This window comes from Pan paniscus, chromosome 3, assembly GCF_029289425.2.
Source record: "Pan paniscus chromosome 3, NHGRI_mPanPan1-v2.0_pri, whole genome shotgun sequence".
NCBI classification, from domain to species: domain Eukaryota; kingdom Metazoa; phylum Chordata; class Mammalia; order Primates; family Hominidae; genus Pan; species Pan paniscus.
Genome location: NC_073252.2, coordinates 79,695,556 through 79,720,785, shown reverse-complemented (window position 1 = coordinate 79,720,785; position 25,230 = coordinate 79,695,556). Strand labels below are relative to the sequence as shown.

The 25,230-nt window shown below is 38.7% G+C and overlaps 1 protein-coding gene across 1 annotated transcript in view; it reads right to left on the bottom strand.

Annotated features, from left to right (window-relative positions):
- Nucleotides 1-25,230, bottom strand: part of TEC (tec protein tyrosine kinase) — a 135,275-nt gene that overhangs the window by 11,894 nt on the left and 98,151 nt on the right. Inside the window, exons 6-14 of the mRNA XM_003816008.4 lie at nt 23,870-23,910; nt 23,062-23,237; nt 18,984-19,049; nt 11,900-11,954; nt 6,075-6,154; nt 4,768-4,901; nt 1,539-1,613; nt 623-794; nt 294-510 (exon numbers count right to left, since the gene is read on the bottom strand). Coding sequence (XP_003816056.4) covers nt 294-510; nt 623-794; nt 1,539-1,613; nt 4,768-4,901; nt 6,075-6,154; nt 11,900-11,954; nt 18,984-19,049; nt 23,062-23,237; nt 23,870-23,910 — 1,016 coding nt within the window. The remainder of the gene's footprint in view (nt 1-293; nt 511-622; nt 795-1,538; nt 1,614-4,767; nt 4,902-6,074; nt 6,155-11,899; nt 11,955-18,983; nt 19,050-23,061; nt 23,238-23,869; nt 23,911-25,230) is intronic.

Genomic DNA, 25,230 nt, shown 5'->3' with positions numbered 1-25,230 from the left:
CAAGAATGATGGTAAGAGAATCCAATGTGAGTAGCTATCTCATGGGATTCTTATGGAGATCGAAAAATTAAAACATGGAAACTTGCTTGGAGATATTAACTAAGTAAATCATTAGATTGAATAAAGATCTTTCCTTTAAAATTACAGGGCAAGTTAAATTTACCAACTTTAAAAATAATGGTGAAAGATTGTTAAGAACAAAAATTGGCTATTAATACATCATTGCACATTTGCTGAGCCAGTGTTATAAAGGAATTCAGCCAATGAGTGGGAATATGGGTGGCTAGGGTTACCAGATCTCTGTGGATGAAGCTGTTTCTCTCCAGATACTCCATCCCTTCACACACATCCTGACACATGCTCAGCAGTACGTCTCTACTGAAATGACCTTGTCTCTGTCGGAGGAAATTCAGAAGGCAGCCCCTTTCCATGAACTCGGTAACAATGTATATTGGTTTCTGCTGGGTGCACACACCATAAAGCTGCACTAACTTCGGGTGTGTCAGTTTCCTGGGAAGGAAGACATATATATAGTTACTATAGGAAAAGAAACTACCAAGTTTTTGGTGAGGGGCCACTTTTTAATACAAAAAGATGAGCCAGAAAGATGATAGCAACTTACATCATCACTTTAGCTTCTTCTATAAAGTCCTCCTCGCACATTGCACCTTCCCGAATAGCTTTGATTGCGACTTTGTACTGGGCTCGCCATTTGCCAAGCCTCACCACTCCAAACAGTCCACTTCCCAATTCCCTCATAAAGGTCAGTTCTGAAGGGTTAATCTCCCATTTCTCTGCAGGACAGAAAGGGAAAGTGTTCATATTTAAAAAGGAAAACATAGCATGAATCAGAGAAGGGGAAAACGAACCTATAACCAAGATCAACCTCAAAATTACAGGATAACACTGTAATAATTCCTGGTAAAACACAGAACAGACTTGAAACCTGCATCTGAACTGCCAAAGGTGGGGAGGATGAATCCCTTCTAACCAACGTGAAATGAAGAAGGCAAGACAATTCTGCATAACAAGCTAATAATAATATAGCCTGAAAGTTAAAGGTACTTTTGTCAAACAAATACTTCCTTCTTTACCACTCTTCCTTCTCAGGTTTTTTTTTGTTGTTGTTCTTTTTCAATTCCATCAAGTTGGAAATAATCTAATTTGCTGTTTTAAAGGCTTTTGCCAGAAGCAACAAAGACAATTAAGTTGGAAGCTTGCTTTCTTACCTCCATCCTTACTCACGTTCTTGTAACCAATAAAGCTAGTGAGAACCAGGAAGGGCTTTGATTTATTTTAGATGTTAACATGATAATGCTTATTTTTCACTGACAGAAAGTTTTCTATGGAATTATGAATAATGATGAAAATTGAATACCTAGGCTGCTATGGTCTTAAGTATAATTATCTAAAAACCTATACTATAAACTTATAAAAAACAGTTCCAGTATGTGAAATAGTACACATCCAAATTTATCTTATGACAATGGATTCTTTTCAAGGAAAATTAGCTCATGCAACCACAAAATAAGAGTTACCATAGCTGAATCCTGCAGTGGTGGGTGCATTCTTCCCTTTCACACTAACTGGGTACCGAAGCCTGGTGACAAGTCCTAATAATCAAAGAAAGCGTTGCAGTCAAACTCATTCATAATCATTCTGCTTGGTCACATGCTACAGGAAACTCACTTAGAAAATTCATCATTTATTCATTTACTGCTCATCCTCTGTGTGTACATACAGCACTCTGCCATATGCTTTTATTCATTCAACAAACATTTTCTTTTAAATACTACAGTGTTTAACAGGCACCATGCCAGCTTTCTCTTTTTTCAAATATTTTAAAGGATGTTAAAAGGTTTCTAACAGTTATTTCATGTTCTTTTCCAATATGAGAGCTGAACTATGAAAGGGAATTAGATTAGTCTGCTAAAAATGGAAGTTATTCACCTGACATGACTCAGTATTAGCAATCTTAGCATAAAAATCGGGCTTTAGGATAGCAACAACTGGGAATACCAACTACTGGAAATCAGTGTGGATCTTTTAACCCAAGTTGCATACAGCACTCAATAAGAAACAGGAGGTGTCTCTTCCATAAACACCCATAGCACTCTGTATTTCCTCTACTACAAGATATCTCAAAGCAATTTAAAATCGTTATGTACTTCTCTGTCTCCCCGCAAGTGGTAGGGTCTGGGAAAATCAGGATCAGTGACTACACCTAGTCCACCACTGAAATATTGAAGTCTCCCCAAAGCCTGGCTCTGTTTCTGGCATGCAGTAGGCACTTGATATATGTTTGTTGAATGAATTGAGATGACGGTGAAGAATAAAACTTATACAGGAACATGGAAGAAAAAATTAGGGAACAAAAACACCAAAAAAGAAAACAACAGAATGAGATATAAATTGATATGAAATCAGTTCCTGAAATGTTAAACACAGAGTTACCATATGACGCAGCATACCCATAACTAGGTAAATACCCAAAAGAAATGAAAACATATTTCCACGCAAAAACTAGTACACAACTGTTTACAGAAGCATTATTCATAAGAGAACAAATGTGGAAACAACCCAAATGTCCATCAACTGATGAATAATAAAATCCATACAATGAATTATTTGTATACCTGGCCACAAACCAATTTCTAACAATGTGTTCAGGAAGTCCATCACAGCAATAAACATTAATGGCAATTTACATTGTCTAGAATCCCTAGTGATATTGTCAGCAATTTTTTTCCTTAACATCATTATATCTATAGTTTGTACATATCTAGGCTATGTGTTGGCTTCCATAAGTAGATGAAGCATGACTTTCTAATACAACAGGTGGATGGTAAGATAATCCCCCTATATTTGGAGATAGAGGGGTTGATCCTGTCTCACCATTTAGCATTATTATACTCAATTTGAAACTGTTATTTTATTTAAGAGTTAAATGTAGACTTGTATGCTGGCCTGAGAACATAAGCATTCCACAAATATTGTGTTAGGCTCTGGGTTGTAACTCAATAATAGGTAGAAGTTATTGTGCAATTACTATGTGTCAAGCCCTGTTCATTTTGTTTATATTATCTGATTATTTCAATAAACTTGTGATGTATGTTTTTAAAAAAGGGAATGGAATACATCTACATACTACAACATGACAACGTCAAAAACAGTTAAGTCAGAGAAGCTTAGTCACGGAAGACCACATATTGTATAATTCCATTTATATGAAATGTCCAGAATAGGCAAATCTATAAGAGAGACAGAAAGTAGGTTAATGGTTGCCTGGGGCTGGGCTGGTGAAGGGGGATGGGATGACAATTATTTGACACAAGATTTCTTCTTGGGATGATGACAATGTTCTTTAAAAAAATTAGATTATGCTGATAGTTGGCACAACTCTGTAAATATACTAAAAACCACTGAATTGTATACTTTAAATGGGTGAGCTTTATAGTATGTAAATTTTATCTAAATAACCATTATTATTATCTGAAAAAAAAGTGAACAGTCACAAAATAATAGGCTTTGCAAAGGGTGCCTTCAATAAAATTTCAAAATTTTTCATAAGTTGTGTGAAGCACTGGGCTATCCCTGCCCAGTTACATTTTTAAAGTCAAAGGCTGGAAATCTTTCTATATAATCCTGTGGAACTCTAATTTTCATGAATGTAGTTTCTGTTATTTTTTGGTATTCAGTTTGTTCCCACTCTGGTGGTAAGTGTACCAGAGATTCAAGATGGTTAACTTGTGGGACATGATTACTCTAGTCTCTGGAAACCTATAGCATAGGACTGAATCCTGGCTTATCTGGCATCTTCTGTGACTATTCTGAAATAGACATATCTTGGACTTTAGTATCAAGGACATATATACCACATAAATGTGAACTTTTTTAACTTTTAAGTTCAGGGTTACAAGTGCAAATTGTTATATGGGTAAACTTGCGTCATGGGGGTCTGTTGTACAGATTATTTCATCACCCAGGTATTAAGCCTAGTACCCATTAGTTGTTTTTCCTGATCCTCTCTGTCCTCCCAACCTCTACCCTCCAAAAGATGCCAGTGTGTGTTGTTCCCCTCTATGTGTCCATGTATTCCTATTATTTAGCTTCCACTTATAAGAGAGACCATGTGGTATTTGGTTTTCTGTTCCTGTGTTAGTTAGCTAAGGATAATGGCCTCCAGCTCCATCCATGTCCCTGCAAAGGACATGATCTCATTCTTCTTTTACGGCTTCATAGATTCCATGGTGTATCTGTACCAGATTTTCTTTATCCTGTCTATCACTGATGGACATTTAGGTTAATTCCATGTCTTTGCTATTATGAATAGTGCTGCAATGAACACCCACATGCAAGTGTCTTTATAATAGAATGATTTATATTCCTTTGGGTATATACCCAGTAATGGGATTGCTGGGTTGAATGGTGTTTCTGTCTTTAGGTCTTTGAGGAATCATCACACTGTCTTCCACAATGGCGGAACTAATTTACGCTGCCACCAACAGTGTATAAATGTAATGTGAACATGTACTATATACCACTGGAATAACTCATGTCCTAAGGTCAAGACAGAGCTTTTTATAAAACTTGATATTATTTCTAATTTTTCTTTGTATATATCATTCCTTTAATATGCAGTAATTTTAAATCAACCACATTCTACAATGAACTAACTAAAAGAAAACTGCTCAAGGAATTAATCACAGTATCTGATCATTTTAATCACTACCTTATATTTGAAGTAGGTTTTCACAGCTCACTTACCTGCTGCATTGTGCTTATGATATTCAATAATCTCAGGAATGGAGCCAAAAGCATGTTTTTCAGCTAGGTAATACTTCTTTGGAGATGTTGTTGTTTCCTTTATATGATAATGCCTAAAACCTGATGAACCTTCTCTAGAACAAAAATCAAAATGTGTCAGAACCAAGTTGAAATAATAGAACTTCATTCTTAAGATGTTTTCTACAAGGGCAACCACAGTGTCTCTCCATATGATCCCATCTATTCCTGGCACAAATTTTACTTTCCCCTTGTTCTTCTTAGCTTTGTCTTTCATATTAGCATGTCAAAGTTTTTAAATTACTCACTGAAAACATACTTGGCCCTTTGCATGAGATTTTGAAAGAGAACATTTATGAATTCCATTTAACAACAGTTGGAAGTCTTAAAATAGCTATTAGCAGCTACTGCTTTTTGTTCCTGCTGTTGCATAAACTTACAAATGTCTAGAACACTTAAATCACCAATAGTGAATAAATTAGACTTTTAAATATTCAACTTGAGGGACCTTTCTAGAGCACAGATCTTCTCTAGTCCTCTCTTGCTAAAAATACTTTCAAGCTGACTCCTGTTGCTCTTAGGGTAAAGCTCAGAGTCACTGACATTGACATGAACTCGCCTCTGCTTCAACTCTGAGGCTTCTCTCTCCTCCCTTCACTCTGTGCTCCCATTCTACCTGCAGCTACAACATACTTTTCAGTGCCTTGAACTCACCATATACTCTCTCCCGTCTAGGTCCAGGCAATTTCCTGGGTCAGAAACACTCCGTCTCCTCCCTCCAAGTTTTTCCTGCTCGCCTATCAGGTCTCAGCCTGGATGTCACTTGGGAGAGCGTTCATGACTAACTCAAGATGTTCCTGGGCTGTGTATGTACCATCCCCCATCCCCAAACCCGCCACACACACACATTACCCTCCCACATGGCACTTACTACCATCACTCTCTGTTACTGGGCTGCAGCATCTACTAACCTACTGGTGGGCAGGGTCTCTGCCTCCTTTGCTCATATTTTTATCCTTAGTGACCAGCACAGTTCACTATAAATGTTTGTTGAATGTTACTAAAGTTATTATAGCCATACTCAACAAATATATATGAAAAACTATAAGGAAAATTACTGAAAATATAAATACAAAAAACAGTATATACACTTTAGAAATCAAGTTCAGGTTTTCTTTTTAATGGTGAAATGCTGCATATTTTTATGAAAATTAGGAATCCATATAAACTACATAGGAAGTTCACACAAAAACTCTAAATTATAAAAAAAAAATGGCAGGATTACTCACCCTCCAAACTTGGTATAAAGGGAGACTGTGTACAAGCCTGGTTGACTGGAATCCCTTACCATAAAACCACCTTCTTTATCCTAAAATCCAAGTTCAGAAAAAAATTTTTTTACTCTAATTACTAATAGCATTGCCATGGAGGAGACTAAAGAACCTAATATTATAATTTTATGATTATTATTCTTTCCCAGAAAAAAATGCTTTTAAGAAGCACAACTTACCAGTAGGGCCCCTTGGTTTCTCCCACCCACATGACTTTGTACTTCAAATTACTGCGCTAGGAGAGTAGTTAAAGAAATCACACTCAATTCCCCACAATCACAAATCCTCATGAATGGTGAGACATTTCAATCAGATAATCTCTCAGTGCCCTTCCAGAACTGAGAGACAAGATTTTGCAATTCCTGTAAGGCCTGGACATGTAGGAAAACTGTCATGGAAAAATGTATTTCTTAATGATTGGGTTTCATTTCATACATTTTTTGTATTTGTTATAAGCTTTGATTCCTGACTCAGTATGATTTTCAATCCACGCTGAATTTTCCTAAAAATGTCTCAGTGCTTTTTATAAGAATGAATTTAAAAATTCTTAATTCTCTAGAAGTTGAAGTTAAATATCAGTCATATCGGTCTTTTTTTTCTGAGACAGAGTCTCACATTATTGCACAGGCTGGAGTGCAGTGGTGCGATCTCAGCTCCCTGCAATCTCCACTTCCTGGGTTCAAGCAGTTCTCCTGCCTCAGCCTCCCGAGTAGCTGGAATTACAGGTGTGCACCGCCATGTCCAGCTAATATTTGTATTTTCAGTAGAGCCGGGGTTTCACCACGTTGGCCAGCTTGGTTTCGAACTTCTGACCTCCAGTGATCCACCCGCCTTGATCTCCCAAAGTGCTGGGATTACAGGCGTAAGCCAACACACCCAGCCAAATATCAGCCTTTACAAAAGGAGAGATGGAGGCACAAGTAACTTAAACAGAGAAAATCAATACTTGGAAACAATGCTAAAGCACTAAAGGTCAAATCTTTCTCAGCTTCCAAACTGAAAAGCAAGAAATAGACCCTACGAACCTCAAATACCTCTCTGTCCAGTAACACTACCATCAATCTCTAGTATTTAAATTGCTTTAAAATGAAAAGTGTGTCCTTTATTAGTTGAAAAATAAAATAAATTGTACTCTTCTTGATAGGAAAAACAATGGAATTAAATAAATAAGGCTCCACAAAAATATCTGGTAACAATTAGGGATAATAATTGTAATTGGTCAGTAAAAAGTATAACAGAGGCCGGACACAGCGGCTCATACCTGTAATCCCAGCACCTTGGGAGGCCGAGGCAGGCAGATCAGTTGAGGTCGTGAGTTTAAAACTAGCCTGGCCAACATGGCAGAACCCCACCTCTACTAAAAATACCCCATCTTTACTAAAAATTAGTCAGGCGTGGTGGTGCGCGCCTGTAATCTCAGCTACTCAGGAGGCTGAGGCAAGAGAATCACTTGAATCCTGGAGGTGGAGGTTGCAGTAAGCTGAGATCACACCACTGCACTCCAGCCTGGGAGACAGAGAGAGATACTATCATAAATAAATAAATAAATAAATAAATAAATAAATAAATACAGTCTAACAGCAACCCACTTATTTATCGAAAATTTATTCTGTTCTAATGTTCTAGCATATTAATTTATTTAATCATTGAAACAGTCCTATTACATAGGTACTATTGTTATTCCCACATTATTTCACAGGTAAGGAAATGAGAACAGAAAAACTGGCTGGGTAATTTGCACCAGGTCATGCAGCTAGTAAGTAGCAGAGCCAGGATTTGGTCCCCAGGCTGCCATTTAGCTACTCACTCCCCTACATCTGCCTCTCACTGTAGGGTCTCCAGAGAGTCATGGAAGAATCCTGTGGGCATGGTTATGTGTAGTTATCAAGCAAAGTCACCTACTATTGTTTTTTTAACATCAACTACAAAAACAAGCACTCAACAAAATCTTGACGCATGATAATAAGCAGGAGGTAAAATGAGAAAGCATGAGTTTAAAAGGCTGGAAACAATAACTAAATAGAATACTAAATCAGAAATGCAGAGAATTGTAGAGATCATCTTCTAGTCTAACTCCTTTTCTTACAGATGCAAAAAGTAGACTAGAAAAGTCACAGGTAGACCCAGGTCCCCTTACTCAGCACAGAGTAGTTCCCTCTATACATTTTACCCTTTCATTTTATTTCTTTTTAAAGGTATAGCAATTTCAGCACATTTATTTCTAAATGGAATTAAACATCTATTAATGCTTTATTTATAAAAGACATTATGTAATATCAATGTAAATTATTTTAAAATAACTAACTTCAAGCCAAAAAAAAAAAAAGAAATACTTAAGTACTAAAAGTCAAGGGAGCAAATGATCAATCAGGAAGAAAGCATTAGAGTAAGCTTGCCCCTCATGCTAAGGAAAGTGAAAGTGCAACAGTTGCAGGAAAATGAGGATGAGCCACTACAGGAGACTCTCCCGGCCAGGGAATACACTGCTGCAGAACTCAGAGATTGCAAAGACCTTTAACCAACTACTGGGTGGTCCTAGCACAGTAGTGTTTACTACTAATTGATGACAACCAGTTACAGATTTCTTTTTTCCTTCTCTACTCCCACTGTGTCACTTGATTAGCCTTTAACCCATTTATGCCTAGTGTTCCATTATTGGAACACTAAGCTTGTGGGAGTTATTTATATTCTACTGCTCAAAGTCATCACCAAGGTCTGATTTTTCACACACAAAAAATTTGCAACCTCCAGCATAAATGAGTTAAAAACAACAACAACAACAACAACTACCTAGGGAACCCCTGGCTGCATGGATGGTCTAACTGTGGGACACAGTGGGTGATGGTATTTCCCTAGCCAGGAATGAAGCAGAAAAAAATGAGTGACATTACTACCCACCCAGCCCTGCAGCAACGCCTTCATAATGCAAGGCATACACAAGGGAATTGTAGCCTTATGGCCTGGATCATTCTGGCTGTGACAGAGGTTTGGCCTAATGAAGGAAATTTACCAGGAGGGACAACCTTGTGGTGGTCAGTGGAAAGCCCCAGGGGCTTCTCTAAGAATTAAGAATGAGGTAAACCATCTATGCTCAGGTTTTCATGGGACTTGATAAAGCAATTTTTACTTTCAGGATGAAAAATAAAGTGCTACAGGGTATGCTGTGCTAACAAAAGGGAAAATGAAAACTATCTGAAAGCTGGCAGTGACAATTCTTTATGAAAGCTGTAAGGTTTGCTCCTGTGTGCCTGTATGCCTATATGTCTATATGTGTTATGTGTGTGTGACATTTCTATGTGATCTAAGAAAACTTTTGGTAAATGAAACTAGTTTTTAAATTGTTGGTAAAATAAAATAGAAACATCTTCAGAATTTAATTCAGACATTTTGCCTAGACCTACTGGTCAGACAGGTTTAGGTTGTCTCTGATTAAGGTCATAAAACTGCTGCTTCTGTGACCTTCTTGACACTTGCTTGACTTGCATGTGAGCTTAATTAAAATTAATCACTTCCTAGATTTTTTACTGGAAATTAGTACTACTAAGAATTACAATAGTAGTTAGTGTATGTAATTAAAACTAGCAGATGTAAGAGAAACAATTCTATATACACAGTGTATAAAGAAAGGAAGATGAGTTTTTGGTGAAGAAGGCTACAGCTACATAAAAGATAGGATATGGTTTTTGCTTAAGAAAAAGTAATTTTTTCTAGTTTAGAGGTTATTTAAAGGTTGTTTCAAAATGAAGGAAAAAAATGATATAGATAAAACTAAATGGGTAGAAAGAGAATGAAGAAAAAGAAAGGAAAGGGTCATGGAACTTGTCCCAGCAGGGAGGAAATCTTTGGATGGTTATTAAAAAAATCAAATAAATAAAATGGAAATTTATGGGGTTAAAACAAGGGTCTTAATACAACACTATTGAAGGTTGTGTGGACTAAAAGAAGCCCCTGCTGGGTCCCCAACATTAAAGAGCCCAAAATTAGTTTGCTATATCCCCAGTCTGCAGAAACTTAAAAAGCTAAAAGACAGGGATTATAATGACAAGGCTGACCAACAATTGTTTCAGGGCAAAACTGAAGCAGGTTAATCAAGATAAAGACTGACAAAAGGGCCAGGGTCCCTTGGCTCAACCCCCTGCTGGGAACCTAAAGCCTTTTGCACAACAGAGGGTAAAATGTTCTGGAGGTAGAGAAAAGAAGTTCCTAGGACTAAAACATAAAATCATAAGGGTTTATAAGACTATGAAAGTTGGAATGTTTGAACAGGCTTTATGTAAAGTAGCTGTGTCTCCTTTATCTAAATGTTTTATGGGAATGAACATTGTATCTGACTAGGGAATGTTTCTTCTACTGTAAAACAGAGGGCATGTAAATCTGCCTTTCAAGCAATATTAACTGGACATGATAAATGGGAGCCAGTATAACTGCCCAAGCTCAGAGCGTAGAGGAAGTTGGAATGCTGGTAGGGACAAATTTTCTACTTGATAGTCTTTTGTTGCGTGTTTAGTAGGTCTTATGGCAAAAGCCAGTTAGCACCTCCCAGTGACAACTACTGGGACTCTGGACTACAGAACTTCTACTAGACGGGCATTTACTGCCTTGCTATGGATGCTAACTATATCTACATCTATGACTGAAGAATATAAAATGATCTTGACACCTGAAATGTCCATGCTGTTTCAGGTGATGTTAGAGGAACACTCTAATAGAGACAGCAGTATCTAAAAGAGTTCCATCATAAAATGGAAATGGTTGATACAGGATCACACTATCTGGTGGGTGCAAGGAGGAGACACTCATGAGCAGGGGGCTTCTCTAACCCAAAGACTGACTCTGGAACTGTGTGAGTAGCTGCTGGATTCTGCAGTGCCCAATAAACAGCTCTCAACTGACCTACCAAGAGTTGCTAGGTTTGTGGATGGCGGTTCCAAGGTGAATGGACAACATCCTGTGCGGAAGACTGCTACTCTGAAGAAGAGTCAAGAAAATATGTTTTTGTGTGTTTTGAACTATTTAAAACTTACAGCAATTGAGTAAAGTATACTTTTGAGAGCCAAACTGAAGCACTAACTATTCTCTCTACCTGATTTCTTCAAAATTTAGAAGCTATTTGTGAGTATTCTTATTTTGTGGCAATACAGTTACTTGCATAAGTTCAATAAGAATATGTTTTCTTTTGTAACAGGACATACTGGGGACACCACTGCTACAATAACCACACTGGTTATTTTACCAAGGCTTTGGGCATATGAAATTGTAAGGGCCAGTTTCAAGGTGGAGCGTGTAGGAAAACAGCCTGTTACATGGCAAGAGTGACGTAACCTTGAAGTGAAACCGCAATGATGACCAGTGCTCGATCCCCACTTATCAAGGTGTTCTGCAGCAAGGTGTTTAAACAATGCTTTCATAAAGATGCTTATCTAACCTCACCAGTGGTCATGTGTGTTGGTAAGAAAGGCTGAAGACATGTCCAGCTGCACATGTTTCACCCTAAAAGTTTGCTATATAAAGAATAATGTCCAGAGGGCAGGTGTGGGGATAACTGTCCTGAGGCCACCCATGATTACTTCTGTTTGTAAGTCCCTGTTAAATATTTATTTCTAGAAACTGAATTTGTCAGCCTCTTTCTTCAGCCTCTCAGCTCCCTCAGCCTCTGGGAATAGTTTTGCATAGACTTGCTCACTGCTGAACACATTTAGAAAGAGAGATATGTGGAACTACTTATTATGGACTCATTAAAATTAATTTGCCCTTAAGCCAAACCCACAAGTACAAACACTTACTTCACTGCGGAGGAGTTGCTCTGCCTTGCTTCTATTCATATTTCTGCAATACCATCTGAACAGAAAAAACAATACATTTCAGGCCTCAGGTTTTTAGGATATATTTTATTCTTTTCAGAATTAATAAAGTAATTCTGCTCATCAATAATAACAAATAAGAACAAGATATCACTCATAATTTCAATAATAGACAACTAATAATTTTGATGTATATACTTCCAGACTTTTTCTACCTATATTTCTATGAAAACATGTATGTATGCCCATATTCTTATGTTTTATTAAAGTGAGATCAAACTACATAGGTTATAATATAACCTGAATTTTTCATATAACATTATAGGATATTTTTGCAAATCAATATAGGTCTACATATGATAGTATGCATGTGTCATAATTTATTTAAGCTCTTCTTCACTGTTCAACATAAAAATCATTTTTAATTTTTCACTACTAGAATCATGGCAAGAATGAATTTTACTCCACTGACTAAAACATGCAGGAAGTGTCCCTTTGTATTATTGTCTGTAATTCAAACTAAATCTTATTCCAAGCCCTCCTCCTATCAATATGGCAGCAGATTTCATCTCAAGTCATAATGGAGGCTCCCTCAATGAATTTCACAAAGGTCCCAGGTGACAAAAGAAATGGCAAAACATAAGCACAGGCCTCCTGGGTCTTCAGACTTACTGGTTTCCAGCAGAACCCCAAGCCCTGTGGTTGCCCAAGACTCTATTGTAGAAATGTCTACCATGACCAAGCAGCTGGTCTTCCCTCCCACCAGATCTTTCCACCACCCTGTGCCATATCCCAAGGCCCTGCCAATCTGCACTACTTCTTCTTTTTTTGAGACAGAGTCTTGCTCCATTACCCAGACTAAAGTGCAGTAGTGAAATCTCAACTCACTGCAAACTCCACCTCCCAGGTTCAAGCAATTTTCCTGCCTCAGCCTCCTGAGTAGTTGGAATTATAGGCATGCGCCACCACACCCGGCTAATTTTTGTATTTTTAGCAGAGACAGGGTTTCACTGTGTTGGCCAGGCTGGTCTCGAACTCCTGGCCTCAAAGGATCTGCCCACCTTGGCTTTCCAAAATCCTGGGATTACAGGCATGAGCCACCATGCCTGGCCCTGTACCTCTTCTTATCCTTTGGAAAGCCCTTTTCTTGATACTGTTATTAACCACCTCATCCTCAGAGATACTCGCCTCTCTCTACTTTCCCCAGCATAATCAATCCCTCCATGTGATTTAAGCAAATAGGCTAGAAGAACATAGACAATTTTCTTCGGTCTTTGGTTTTAAACTTATTTTGTTAGATCCTTACTTGTTGGCAAAGAATTCTCCACCACAGTCATATACCCTGAGAATTCAAATGTTATAAAATCAGCTCAGCTCCTCTGGACATTTAAATTTCCCAGTACTGCTTCAGCCTTCCATAAGAGAACCAGCACCTGCTTTTGGCCCAGCAAAAACCCTAAAACAGGGAAACACAGGCCTTCCCTGACTAAAGAAGGGAAAAACACAAAGAACAAAAAAGACAATACAAGATCTTTTTCTGTCCAGATTCTTTTATGTAGTAGCCAAATGCAAATTACAGCCTCAATCCAAGCTAAAGACTGTTAGATATTTTATTTGGAATCGGAGGTGTTGAACCAGGCCTCAGAATTGCAAACACCTCATTACATGGATCCTGCTTTATAAAATGAGACCAAGTTCAACAAAATTGCAGTTGTGATCAATACATTTCTGAATGCAATTGAGAAATATAGTAAATTAGGAGAACAGAATTCTGACCCTAACGCTTTTCCACTGATAAAAGAAACATTTGTCAAGTGCCAAAAACATTCACAAAAATTAACTAAGGAGCTTTAATTATGAATTATAAAGTAGCAGGATTTGAGAGACTGAAAGAAAGTTATTAAAAACAGAAGATCCAGTCCATCTTCACAATAAGAGTAAACAAAGGTGGTTTCATCTTGGGTTCAGATACAAGAAATCAATGAAGCTAAATTGTAGCTCTCAAGAGGAAACCAAACATAAGATACTCAGAAAAAGAAGGAGGTCCCTTCCTCATCTACTGTTTCCAGCTCCTCAGAAGGAGGAGGAAAGAAGGAATCCACTGCACAAAAGGAAGGCTCTTGAAAATCCTGTTCTGAGGGGTCATTTTTATGGTGTTGGCAAGTTCCCTGGAAAGGATGTTCCCTGGAAAGGATGTTCCCTTCTTTGGGATATCAATTCAGACCTTTAAGTGTCTGTTGAAAGACAGAAAGGAGGAAGGAGTCATACACAAATAAATAAATGAATTAACTCATGGTCGGGATTTTCTAACAGTTCAGTTCTTGGTGGCTTCTTTCTCCTCTCCTGTGATTATCTATCTCCAGGCAAGAAAAAAAAAAAAAAAAGACAACAAAGGCTCCCCTGAATTCTCCTGTCAGGAATAACTATACACACAGGTAAAATGTGACACAGATACCACACACCTCTATAAAGGAATACCTGAGGCTGGCTAATTTATAAAGAGAAGAGGTATATTTGGCTCATGGTCCTGCAGGCTGTACAAGAAGCATGGTGCCAGCACCAGCATCTGAAAAAGGCCTCAGGCTGCTTCCACTCACGTCCGAAGATGAAGGGAGCTGGCGTGCAGACATTACATGGCAAGACAGAGAAAGCAAGAGAAGAGAGAGGCACCTGGCTCTTTTCTTTTTTCTTTATTTTTTTGGGACAGAGTCTTGCTCTTTCGCCCAGGCTGGAGTGCAGTGGCGTGATCTCGGCTCACTGCAACCTCCACCTCCTGGGTTTAAGTGGTTCTCCTGCCTCAGCCTCCCAAGTAGCTGGGACTACAACTACATGCCACCACGCTAATTTTTTTTTTTTTTTTTTTGAGATGGGGTTTCACACTTGTTGCCCAGGCTGGAGTGTAATGGCGCAATCTTGGCAACCTGCCCCTCCTGGGTTCAAGCGATTCTCCTGCCTCAGCCTCCCAAGTAGCTGGGATTACAGGCACCCGCCACCACGCCCAGCTAACTTTTTGTATTTTTAGTAGAAATGGGGTTTCACCATGTTGGCCAGGCTGGTCTACTGACCTCAAGCAATCTGCCCACCTCAGCACCCAAAGTATTGGGATTACAGGCGTGAGCCACTGTGCCAAGCCCAGGCTTTTTTCAACAACCAGTTCTTGTGGGAACTAAGAGTGAGAACTCACTTCCTTGAGAATGGTACCAAGCCATTCATCATGGGGGAGATCTCTACCTCCATAATCCAAACATCTTCCCCCAGGCCCCTGCTCCAAAATTAGGGGTCAAATTTCAACATGAGACTTGGCAAGGTCTCCAGATCCAAGCCACAGCAGTCAGGTGCTGCTCTAAGCACGTTACATTTATTACCTCATTTCATCCTCACAACTCTTAGGAGGTTAAGTGGTATTATCACCACTGTTTTGCAAATGAAAAAACTGAGAAACAGAGAAGCAAAATATATCTCAAGGGCATACAGCTGGGAAACAGCAAAGCCAAAAACTGAACCAAAGGTCTGGTCTCAAAGCCTGTGCAGTGCTAAAATGGTTCCTATTGACCTTTTAAAGATGAGAAAACTGATTCTAAGAGGTTAAAATTTGCCTACTGTTATGCTAATCAATGGGGTCCTGAAGTAGAACACACACCCAAGCCTAATTCCAATGCTGGGAACAACCATGTTGCCAGCGCAGCAGTCCAGAGACAGGAGAAAGAGGGCCCAACAATTGAAAGAAAAACCTTTGGCCAGGGGAGGTGGCTCACGTCTGTAATGCCAGCACTTTGGGAGGCCAAGGCCAGTGGATCACTTCAGGTCAAGAGTTTGAGGCCAGCCTGGCCAACATATTGAAACTCTGTCTCTACTAAAAATACAAAAATGAGCTGGGTGTGGTAGTGGGCACCTGTAATCCCAGCTACCCAGGAGGTTGAGGCAGGAGAATCGCTTGAACCTGGGAGGCAGAGGTTGCAGTGAGCTGAGATCGCACCACTGCACTCCAGCCTGGGTGACAGAGTAAGACTCTGTCTCCAGAAAAAAAAAAAGAAAGAAAGAAAGAAAAGAAAAGAAGAAAGAAAGAGAAAGAGAGAAAGAGAGACAGAGGGAGGGAGGGAGAGAGGGAGGGAGAGAGGGAGGGAGAGAGGGAGGGAGGGAGAGAGGGAGGGAGGGAGGGAGAGAGGGAGGGAGGAAGGGAGGAAGGGAGGAAGGGAGGGAGGGAGGGAGGGAGGGAGGAAGGGAGGAAGGGAGGAATTAATTCAAAAGCAGCGGGTTGAAAAGTAGGGATTTAAAAAAAAAAAAGCATGCCACAGAAAAGCTTTATTAGAGGCTAATACCTTTTGATGAAGGAACTATACATCTAGAAATTAGGCCCTGAATTTGTAGGTCATTTGTCAGATTCTTCTTAGATATTAAATCCCTAATGTGAATTAGTTTTTCAGATTAGCTAGTTACCCCAAAATAGCAGTGTCAATAAGGAAAGAAGAGGTTTGAGGGCATTTCATCTTTTAACCCGGAAAGGTCAGACCCTTGCCAAGCTTCTTGGTGAGAATGGGTGAGAATAAATCATGAAAAGAAGACAAGAGGTAGAAACAAAGGAAAAACATAAAACCAACCAGTTATACATCTTAGCTTGTTCTCTAATTCTGCCCTTCTAACTATGCCACCCACTCAAAGCCTTTATCCTAAGCTTTTTCCAGTCCTAAGGGCCCTTTCATTTCTGTCACCTTCTCCCTTTACCATCTTTCCACCAAGAACATCCTGTTATTAACCATCACAATGAATCTGCTTTCTTTTCCAGCACTGATCTCTCCGATCTTCTCCTCCCTACACTGTTGACTGGGTAAGGAAGTTAGAACTAGGTTACTGATAACACTAGGAGCTGCGGGCCTGGAAATCCTGAGTTCAGCCCAGTGACAGTCTGTGGCCTGGGATTCCTCCTGGGCCCAAGCAAAGAGAACTATTCACTCCACAGCTGCCAGAGGCTTTTTTTTTTTTTAATACTTGAGAACATTTAAGTTGTTGTGATGGTTAATATTGAGTGTCAACTTGATTGGATTGAAGGATGCAAAGTATCGCTCCTGGGTGTGTCCATGAGGGTGTTGCCAAAGGAGATTAACATTTGGGTCAGTGGACTGGGAAAGGCAGACCCACCCTCAATCTGGATGCGCACAATCTAATCAGCTGCCAGCACAACCAGAATAAAGGCAGGCAGAAGAACTTGGAAAGACTAGACTGGTTTAGTCTTCTGGCCTACATCCTTCTCCCGTACTGGATGCTTCCTGCCCTCGAACATTGGACTCCAAGTTCTTCAGCTTTGGGACTCAGACTGCCTTCCTTTCCCCTCAGCTTGCAGACGGCCTATTATGGGACCTCAGCTTGTGATCGTGAGTCAGTACTCCTTAATAAACTCCCTTTTATATATACATCTATCCTATTAGTTCTGTCCCTCTAGAGAACCCTGACTAATACAATTGTGTTACAGGGTGGGCTTTGGCCAAAACAAAACAAAACAGAACATGGAGTAGGAAGACAGAATAGGGTCTCTGCCTGCCCACATGGGAACAGGTTTCCCCTTGGTCATCTACTGGGCATGGTACAAAGGCCATGTGGATTCCCTGGCCTCTGAACAGAATGCAGTGGCACTCCCACGCTGGAGGCTGAAGTACAGAGTTATGCAGAGGAAGAAAATTTCTTGGAAGAGAGAAAATTTCCAAATTAAGGTACATTTGAAACACTCAAGGCCATGAATCATAAACTTCAATATTGAAAAACCTCAACTGAAATCACATGAGTCATAAAAGGAGTTCTCATATTTAGATAAGGATTATCTGGCTTCCAAGCATCCTCTTTCCCCAAATTCAATCAGTTCTCCATGCTATCGCTTTAAAACCAGGCCCAAGTTTTCACCTTTTAGCATCTTCCCTAATTCTAAGGATTTTATAATTTTTCCAAAAATCTATTTGACTTAAGGGCAGAAATGCTACTTTATTTATACATTGTTTATACTCTCTTCTACTTCTAAAATTACTTTGAGAGATCACACCCACTGAGCGCTGTGGCTTTTTGAACTTGTTAACCCTTTCCTAGATGTTAAGGTACACTTATGGTACAGCAAGTGACATGAAGAGAGGAACAGCTTGTTGTTGCTATTGTTTTTAAGGAAGTGAATGAAGCATCAATACACCACCTCAGAATGACCATAAAAGAGCGTTCAATGTATATGAGCCTCACGTTAAAACTTGGCCACACACTGCTAGTGGGTATATAAATAATACAAGTTATCTGGAAAGCAATTTGACAGCATGCGTTGGGAACCCTAACAATGTTCACGTACAGCCTGTAGCCCAGCACATAGATTTTAGAGATCCAGTTTAAGATAAGAAACAAGACGTTATCCCATTTTTTTTTTAAATATAGCAAAGGTACCTAAAACAACCTAAACCACACAAATAAGGAAATGATTACATAAATTATTGGACATCCACGTGCCATCTGCCTGGTTATGTCTCTAAGGCCATACATAATGCTTGATACATGCTAAGATCTCAGTAAATATTTAATAAATTTATGATCAAATGAAATAAAATGTAGCTAGGAAAATGTTTTCAAAGAATATTAAAGTGTATGAGGAAATAAGCATGATTCTATCTTTTCAAAAATAGTAAAAATATTGAAAGGAAATATACTAATGCTGACAAAGGTCAACTCTAATTAATTTCAGTAATTTTTTCTCATTAACATTTCCACTCTGGAAACTGTTCTGCTTATGTCCTGAATGAATGGACATGATCTGTATTTCAAAGTCAGCTAATCTGTGATTTATTTCAAATCAATTCAATTATGCTTATGTAATTTATGTACATAAGCCTATGTAACTCCATTCACACAGTACCTTCAGGAAAAATATATTATAGAGATTAATTCTCAGTCTTTTACCGCATCAGGCAATTGAGTTAAGGATATTTTAGCACCCCCTTCAAAGAATCATGAAAGATATCCATTAATCTTCAAAATGCCTTACATAATTAGGAAAATGAAAAGTTTCTGATTTTCCACATTCACAAAATAAACATTTACTTACTCATATTGATCTAAGTTGTTTGATTTCTTTCCCGTTACGTAATTACTTGGGATATATCCTTCATTCCTAGAAATAAGAAAAATACTTTAGGTAAACTTACTTTACTGGGAGGTTATTGAAAGAAAGAAAGATTATTGCCTTTTGAAATAAAGCATGACATTGCTTAAAGCTTATAAGAAAGACTAGCTGACCCCCCAAAATTCAGTATCTGTAATTCACTTGACATTTTACAAAGTACTTTCACTTTTGGTCTCCATAAAAATTCTGCGGTAGGCAGGCATTATTGTACCTATTTTCTGGTGGGGAAACTAAAGCTTAGAAAGATTATAGGATTTTTTTCCCCAAAGGTCCTAAAGTTAGCCAGCAACAGGGCCAGAACTCAAACTCTGGACTTGTGACTAGCTCCTGTGCTCCTCCAACATTCCACAATACTTCTCCAGAATTCACAGTTTTGGTGATATGTGTTAAAGAAACCATTGCTTGAGAAAAGTCAAAGTGTTGGATTAAAAATACCCACCACTCTAATACCTCAATAGTTCTTATAGAATAGTTTCACAAAGGATAATTCCTGGCCTTTTGGTCAGTATCATTTGGGGCACCTGTTAAAACAGCAAATTCTTGGGTCATAACCCAATAAATGTGAACTGAGAAGACCTATGTGAGGTCAAAAAATGTCTGATTTTACCCCAAATGACTTTCACACACATCACAATTTAAGATGCACTCTTATGTAAGTAGGAGCTAAGGTTTTCAGCATAAGAAAACAGATATACATATAAAACTTAAAAATTGAGTAGAAACCTTATAATCTTAAATTTGAATTTAAAGTATTAGTAAGAACTCATAATACACACACACACACACACACACACAAATGTGTGCATACAGGTAGCTCTGTTGCACTGAGAAAGGCCCAGAAGGAACGGCAATCCAGCAGCAGTTAAAATCTTAGCATTGCCACTGTCTCTAAATACCATTTGTGACTAAAAGGAGCCAGTCCTCCTTAGAAAAATGTCAAATTGTGTCCAGGTGCAGTGGCTCACGCCTGTAAGCCCAGCACTTTAGGAGGCCAAGGCAAGCAGATCACTTGAGGCCAGGAATTCAAGACCCGCCTGGCCAACATGGCGAAACCCTATCTCTACTAAAAAATACAAAAATTAGCTGGGCGTGGTGGAACATGCCTATAATTCCAGCTACTTGGGAGGCCGAGGCACAAGAATCACTTGAACCTAGGAGGCGGAGGTTGAAATGAGCCGAGATCACGCCACTGCACTCCAGCACTCCAGCCTGCGAGACAGAATGAGACTCCATCTCAAAAAAAAGAAAGAAAAAGAAAAGAAAAGAAAAATGTCAAATTGTAAGTTTGGCCAGAAAAATAAATACAAGATAACTTGAGCCATTTCATTGAGCCAGAAAGTAGGAAAGAAAAACTAACAGGATCCTCTACCAAAGACAGCCACCATCGACCTAATTTGGCCAATTCAAGCAAAGAGAATAATGGTGGCAATGGATTGGAACCAAATATATAAGTATCCATAATAACACTAAAAATAAACTGTTGGTTACCATTGTTATCACTAGAGAAAGCTCAGTCATCAACTCATTATTCTGAAAACTAGTAAAAGTTTAAGAATCCAAATTTCATCTTTCCTTTCCTTCATGAACTAAATGAACTGGTAGATGAGGCAGTTCTTCTTTAGAGAACTACTAAATGCAGATGGAATGACAAAATTAGGAAATCACCATTTTGTAACCCCTAATGAAATAATGACTCTAAGAAAGAATCATTAATGAACCCCCAAATCATTAGGGTAAACACCAATGAAGAACTTTATGACAGAGGAACAAGTCTGACACCTGAACCACTAAGCAATCTTAGCATTACTAAAAGTAGGACATCCAGAGATCACCTTCTAATGTGATCAAGCCTCTAGCTCTACTCGCCAGTTCACAAGAAATACAAGAAACACAGGCTTATTAAGTGACACCACAAGAAAACAATCCGTTTCATCTAGATTATGGCTCATTTTAGTGTTAAATGACCTGCTTTCATCAATAAATCAAAAATGTAGAATAAGAGAAACATAAGAGATATATTAACCAAAATGCAGTGTGTGGGTCCTGATTTGAATAAACCAACAGTAAAAATAAGTATTAGAGCTAATCGGGGAAACTGGAATTACATAATTGGTTCCATCCTTAGACCTGGGCCAGAGAAGCTCTTGCTCTAACCCCACACTTTTGAGAGCTCTGCAAAAGTGCGTGTTCCCTCTGACCTGTGTTCCCATGCTCCTTTCTGGTTAACTAGGACCCCAGAACTCCCTGCTCATTTCCAAGGTCTACATGGGCCTTCTACTGGGTCCATCTTCTAAAAAACAAATTGTGCTGGCTGGCCATGTGCATTCCCTTTCACTGAGGCTGAAGGTGTGGCCATGATGCGGGGTAGCTTTTGCAAGCCACGCAGTAAGAGTGTGGGTGTACAGGCTGGAAGATCCATATGGTACATGAGAGATAGAGCCAGGGCAGGAGGGAAGAAAGAAGAGAGGTAGCCCCCAGAGCCAGCTTTCCATGCACTGCAACATTCTGGCACAGAGCTCTAAATCCAAACCGTGCCTTTCTTGTCACTATGAAAGGGTATTTGTCAAGTTGGAGGATAAAGTTTGCTAGCTTGATTTATAACTCCTAAATACTTAGATATATGTTATGTGGATTTTCATTTGTACTCTTCCTCCAGGTACAAAAATATTAAGGGAAAGTCTACAGATGATCTTATTTAAAATACTGTTATTAAGAATGATAATGACATGGTGGTGTTTTTTTTAAGTCTTTAGAATTTAGATTTAGGAGTGAAATAACATGATGACTTGAATTTACTTTTAAATATTCTAGAAAAAAATGGAAGGATTAGACTGGCAAAATGTTGGTAATTTTTGAAGTCAAGCAAAAAGAGATTCTATTATACTATTGTATACTTTTTGGATGCTTGAAAATTTCTACAACAAAAAAAAATTAAAAATAGAAATCAATCTTATACAGCATCCGATAAAGAGAAGCAGTGACAACCTTCCTGTAAACATGGAATAAAAGGGTAAGAGTTGCAAATAAGTTAATAATGCACAGCAAAACAGCACTCATATATGCACCATGCCTAGGAATCAAGCAGAAGAAAAGGACCCCGCCTAAACTAGAGGTTTCCACTGCTTCTCCAGAAGTGAACTGAGGAACAGTGACTTGAAATTGGGGCTGGGGCTGGGAGGTGAGAGGGCAGGTGGAAGAAGAGTGTGCTCTGGCAGGACAAAAAGTTCTCCTCTTCTCATCCACTGGAACTCAGAGTATAAGTGGGATTGCACTGCAGAGGTAAACACAGGATACACAGTTTGCTTATGAAGCCTGCAAGATACTCATCCCCTACAGTTACCCCTATCTGCCCATATATTTATCAATGATAGGGTTGAAAGGACTGTTTTCTTTAAATCCTAAATTAACTTGTACAAAAAAAGCTTGCTGTTTAATTTCCTGCATGTACATATATATATTTTATATATACATACACAAACACATATACACACATATAGACACACACATATACATATATATATATTCTCTTATTCCTCCATATATTCATGGAGAGAGAGAAAGAAGTGAGAAGAGGCTTCATTATACTGTGTATGTGTATGCATACACACACGCACATACACATACGTATATATATAGAGAGAGAGTCTAAGAAAAAAGTTACAATAAACTCTTAGAAAAATCTAAGATTACTTACTTATGGCAGGTGGGGACAAAATATAAAATTTAATTTCCCTCAAGGTCAAAATAATCACATTAAACATGTATCAGATGAGAAAGAGACCAATGTATTCTAACTTTTGAAAAGAAGTGATTGATCAATTTGCATTTACTGAGTGACCACTAAGAAAGGACTGTGTTACTACAAAGTAATAAGGTGTGCTTCCATTTATGGCTGGTGAAATTAGTCTCATTACACGATAGTTACGACTTATCTACTTCTCACTCAACACTTGACTCCCACCTACCCACTGCATGTCACACACATAGAGGGAATACTTACCCATATTTATCTCTTGCTCTCCACCAATGAGCATCATTCTTTTCTAAAATGAGATACTCTAGGCCTCTCTCTAATCTGAGATCATGTCCTTCTGCTGCTTGGAAATCATACATGGCTACAACGATTTCTTCACTATTATCTTCTTCTTCTAGTGGAATTGGTGGGGGAGGCCTTCGCTAGACAAGGAAGAGAACATTTGAAAGTTTAGTCTTCTATATGAAACTGATCATGAATCAAAACACTAAATGAGTCATACATCACCACAGAATAAAGTAGAAACTTCAAGTCTACTTACTATAATCCAACAAACTCTCATGAAGAAGAGTATTATAATTCCTGTTTCATAACTAAGGTAACAATGATTTAATTAACCCACTCAAAGTCACTCATATCAGATCAAGTCTTGAATGAGTCCAAAGTGCATGTTTCCTCCACTATACCCCACTCCTGAAAGGCATATCATTATATCAGTGAAGTCACTTCTTTGTCACACTGTGGTCTTAAGACTGAAATATTTATCTAAATCCCACTCCTCTTAATACAACTCTTTAAGTGAAAATAGAGGCAAAATGCCAGATGATAACAGGATCTCCAATGATAAAATCTCATACAATTAAATTGGTATTATTTGACACCACAAAAAATTGAAATAAGCTACAGCACATCTGCTTCTGAGACGATCCTAGGGGAAAATTGTGTCACATCAATGAATAAACCGCATACTCAGTAAGTCACAAACACTACCAAAACTTAAGACTTAAAGGCTTAAAATGTAAAGATTAACTATCAAAAGCTAAAGACCACCTACCTTCTTTGTTTCTGGTGCTGGAGGTAGTGCTTTTCTTATACCTGAAAATGCCAACAACAAAAACAGGTTAAAATGCTATCTACCAATAATTGATAAAAATAAGATATGGGTAGTTTTAAGGAAAAGTGGAAGTTAACACATAGACAAGCAGCACACTCTGACCAACTCTGGTGTATGCTGCTTGTATCTCCATTCTAGAACAGAATTAAAAACTGCTATTATAGCTGTATTTCTGCCTTTCTGAACGCACAATAAATGCCACAGGGATTGAAGCCAGGCCAGTTCTTTGTATTCCTACCACTGCATAAACTGGGCACTCAATAATGCTCATGGAATCAAACATTGAAATCATGACAACACTGAGAAATTAATCAGCTTTGGCTGTCCATTCCTCTACAGTCCACAGTCCTAGAGTTTTGGCTGACACATGGCTACCCAAGATAAAGAATGTTTCCCAGCTAGGTGTGGCAATGGGACCAAATTCTAATCAAAGGATTCTGTGTACAAATGGGGTGTGCCATTTTTAGATCTCATCCCTAAAAGGATTCCCCATGGGCATCCTTGACCCCCTTCTTTCTGCTTCCAGGAAGACAGAGACTGCTAGAGCTGGAGCAACCAGAGGAACCACTGCAGGAATATCCCCAGCCCCAGGTCACCCACCTTTCACCTCTGGGTTATTACATGAGACTGAAATAAATTTCTCCCTAGTTTAAGTCACTGTAACTTTTGGGTCCCTTTTTACAGCAGGTCAGACTGTGCATTCACTAATACCAAACCTTAAGACATTAAAAAAAAAAAAAAGGAACAATAACAGCCTTAGAAACTTGGACTTCCTCTTTAATGTGCTAAGTTAATGTGAGGATATCCCAAGAGAATCAGGGTGCCAGGACTCATAGAACTGAGGGCTAGATGGACTGAGAAGGTCATCTGATCTGGCCTTGTTCATAATACAGCATCCCTGCCAAGTAGTAGTTCTGCTCATATCCAGAAGCTCTGTCAGTTCTGATGGACCCAGTGAGCATTCTGCATGGCACCAGCAGGAAACGGTATATCCAATCATTACTATGGGTGTCCTACTACAGCACTAGTAACTTAACAATCTCCATGTATTTTTAGCTTATGACTAAGGGTCTCTCATTCCCAGGATTTATAAAGGTTTTAGGTGTCAAAATTAACCTTAGACATTGTTCATCTCAACATTTACATGTGAGTATCATTATGACATGTTACTGTTCTAACAGACTGAAGCCACTACTGAAATCCATACTGCTATACCCCATCAAAATGAGAACAGCCCTAATCAGACTGTGGATGCACTGCTACATGAGGTTTCTAGCTCCACATCTTGGTTTATTTGTTGA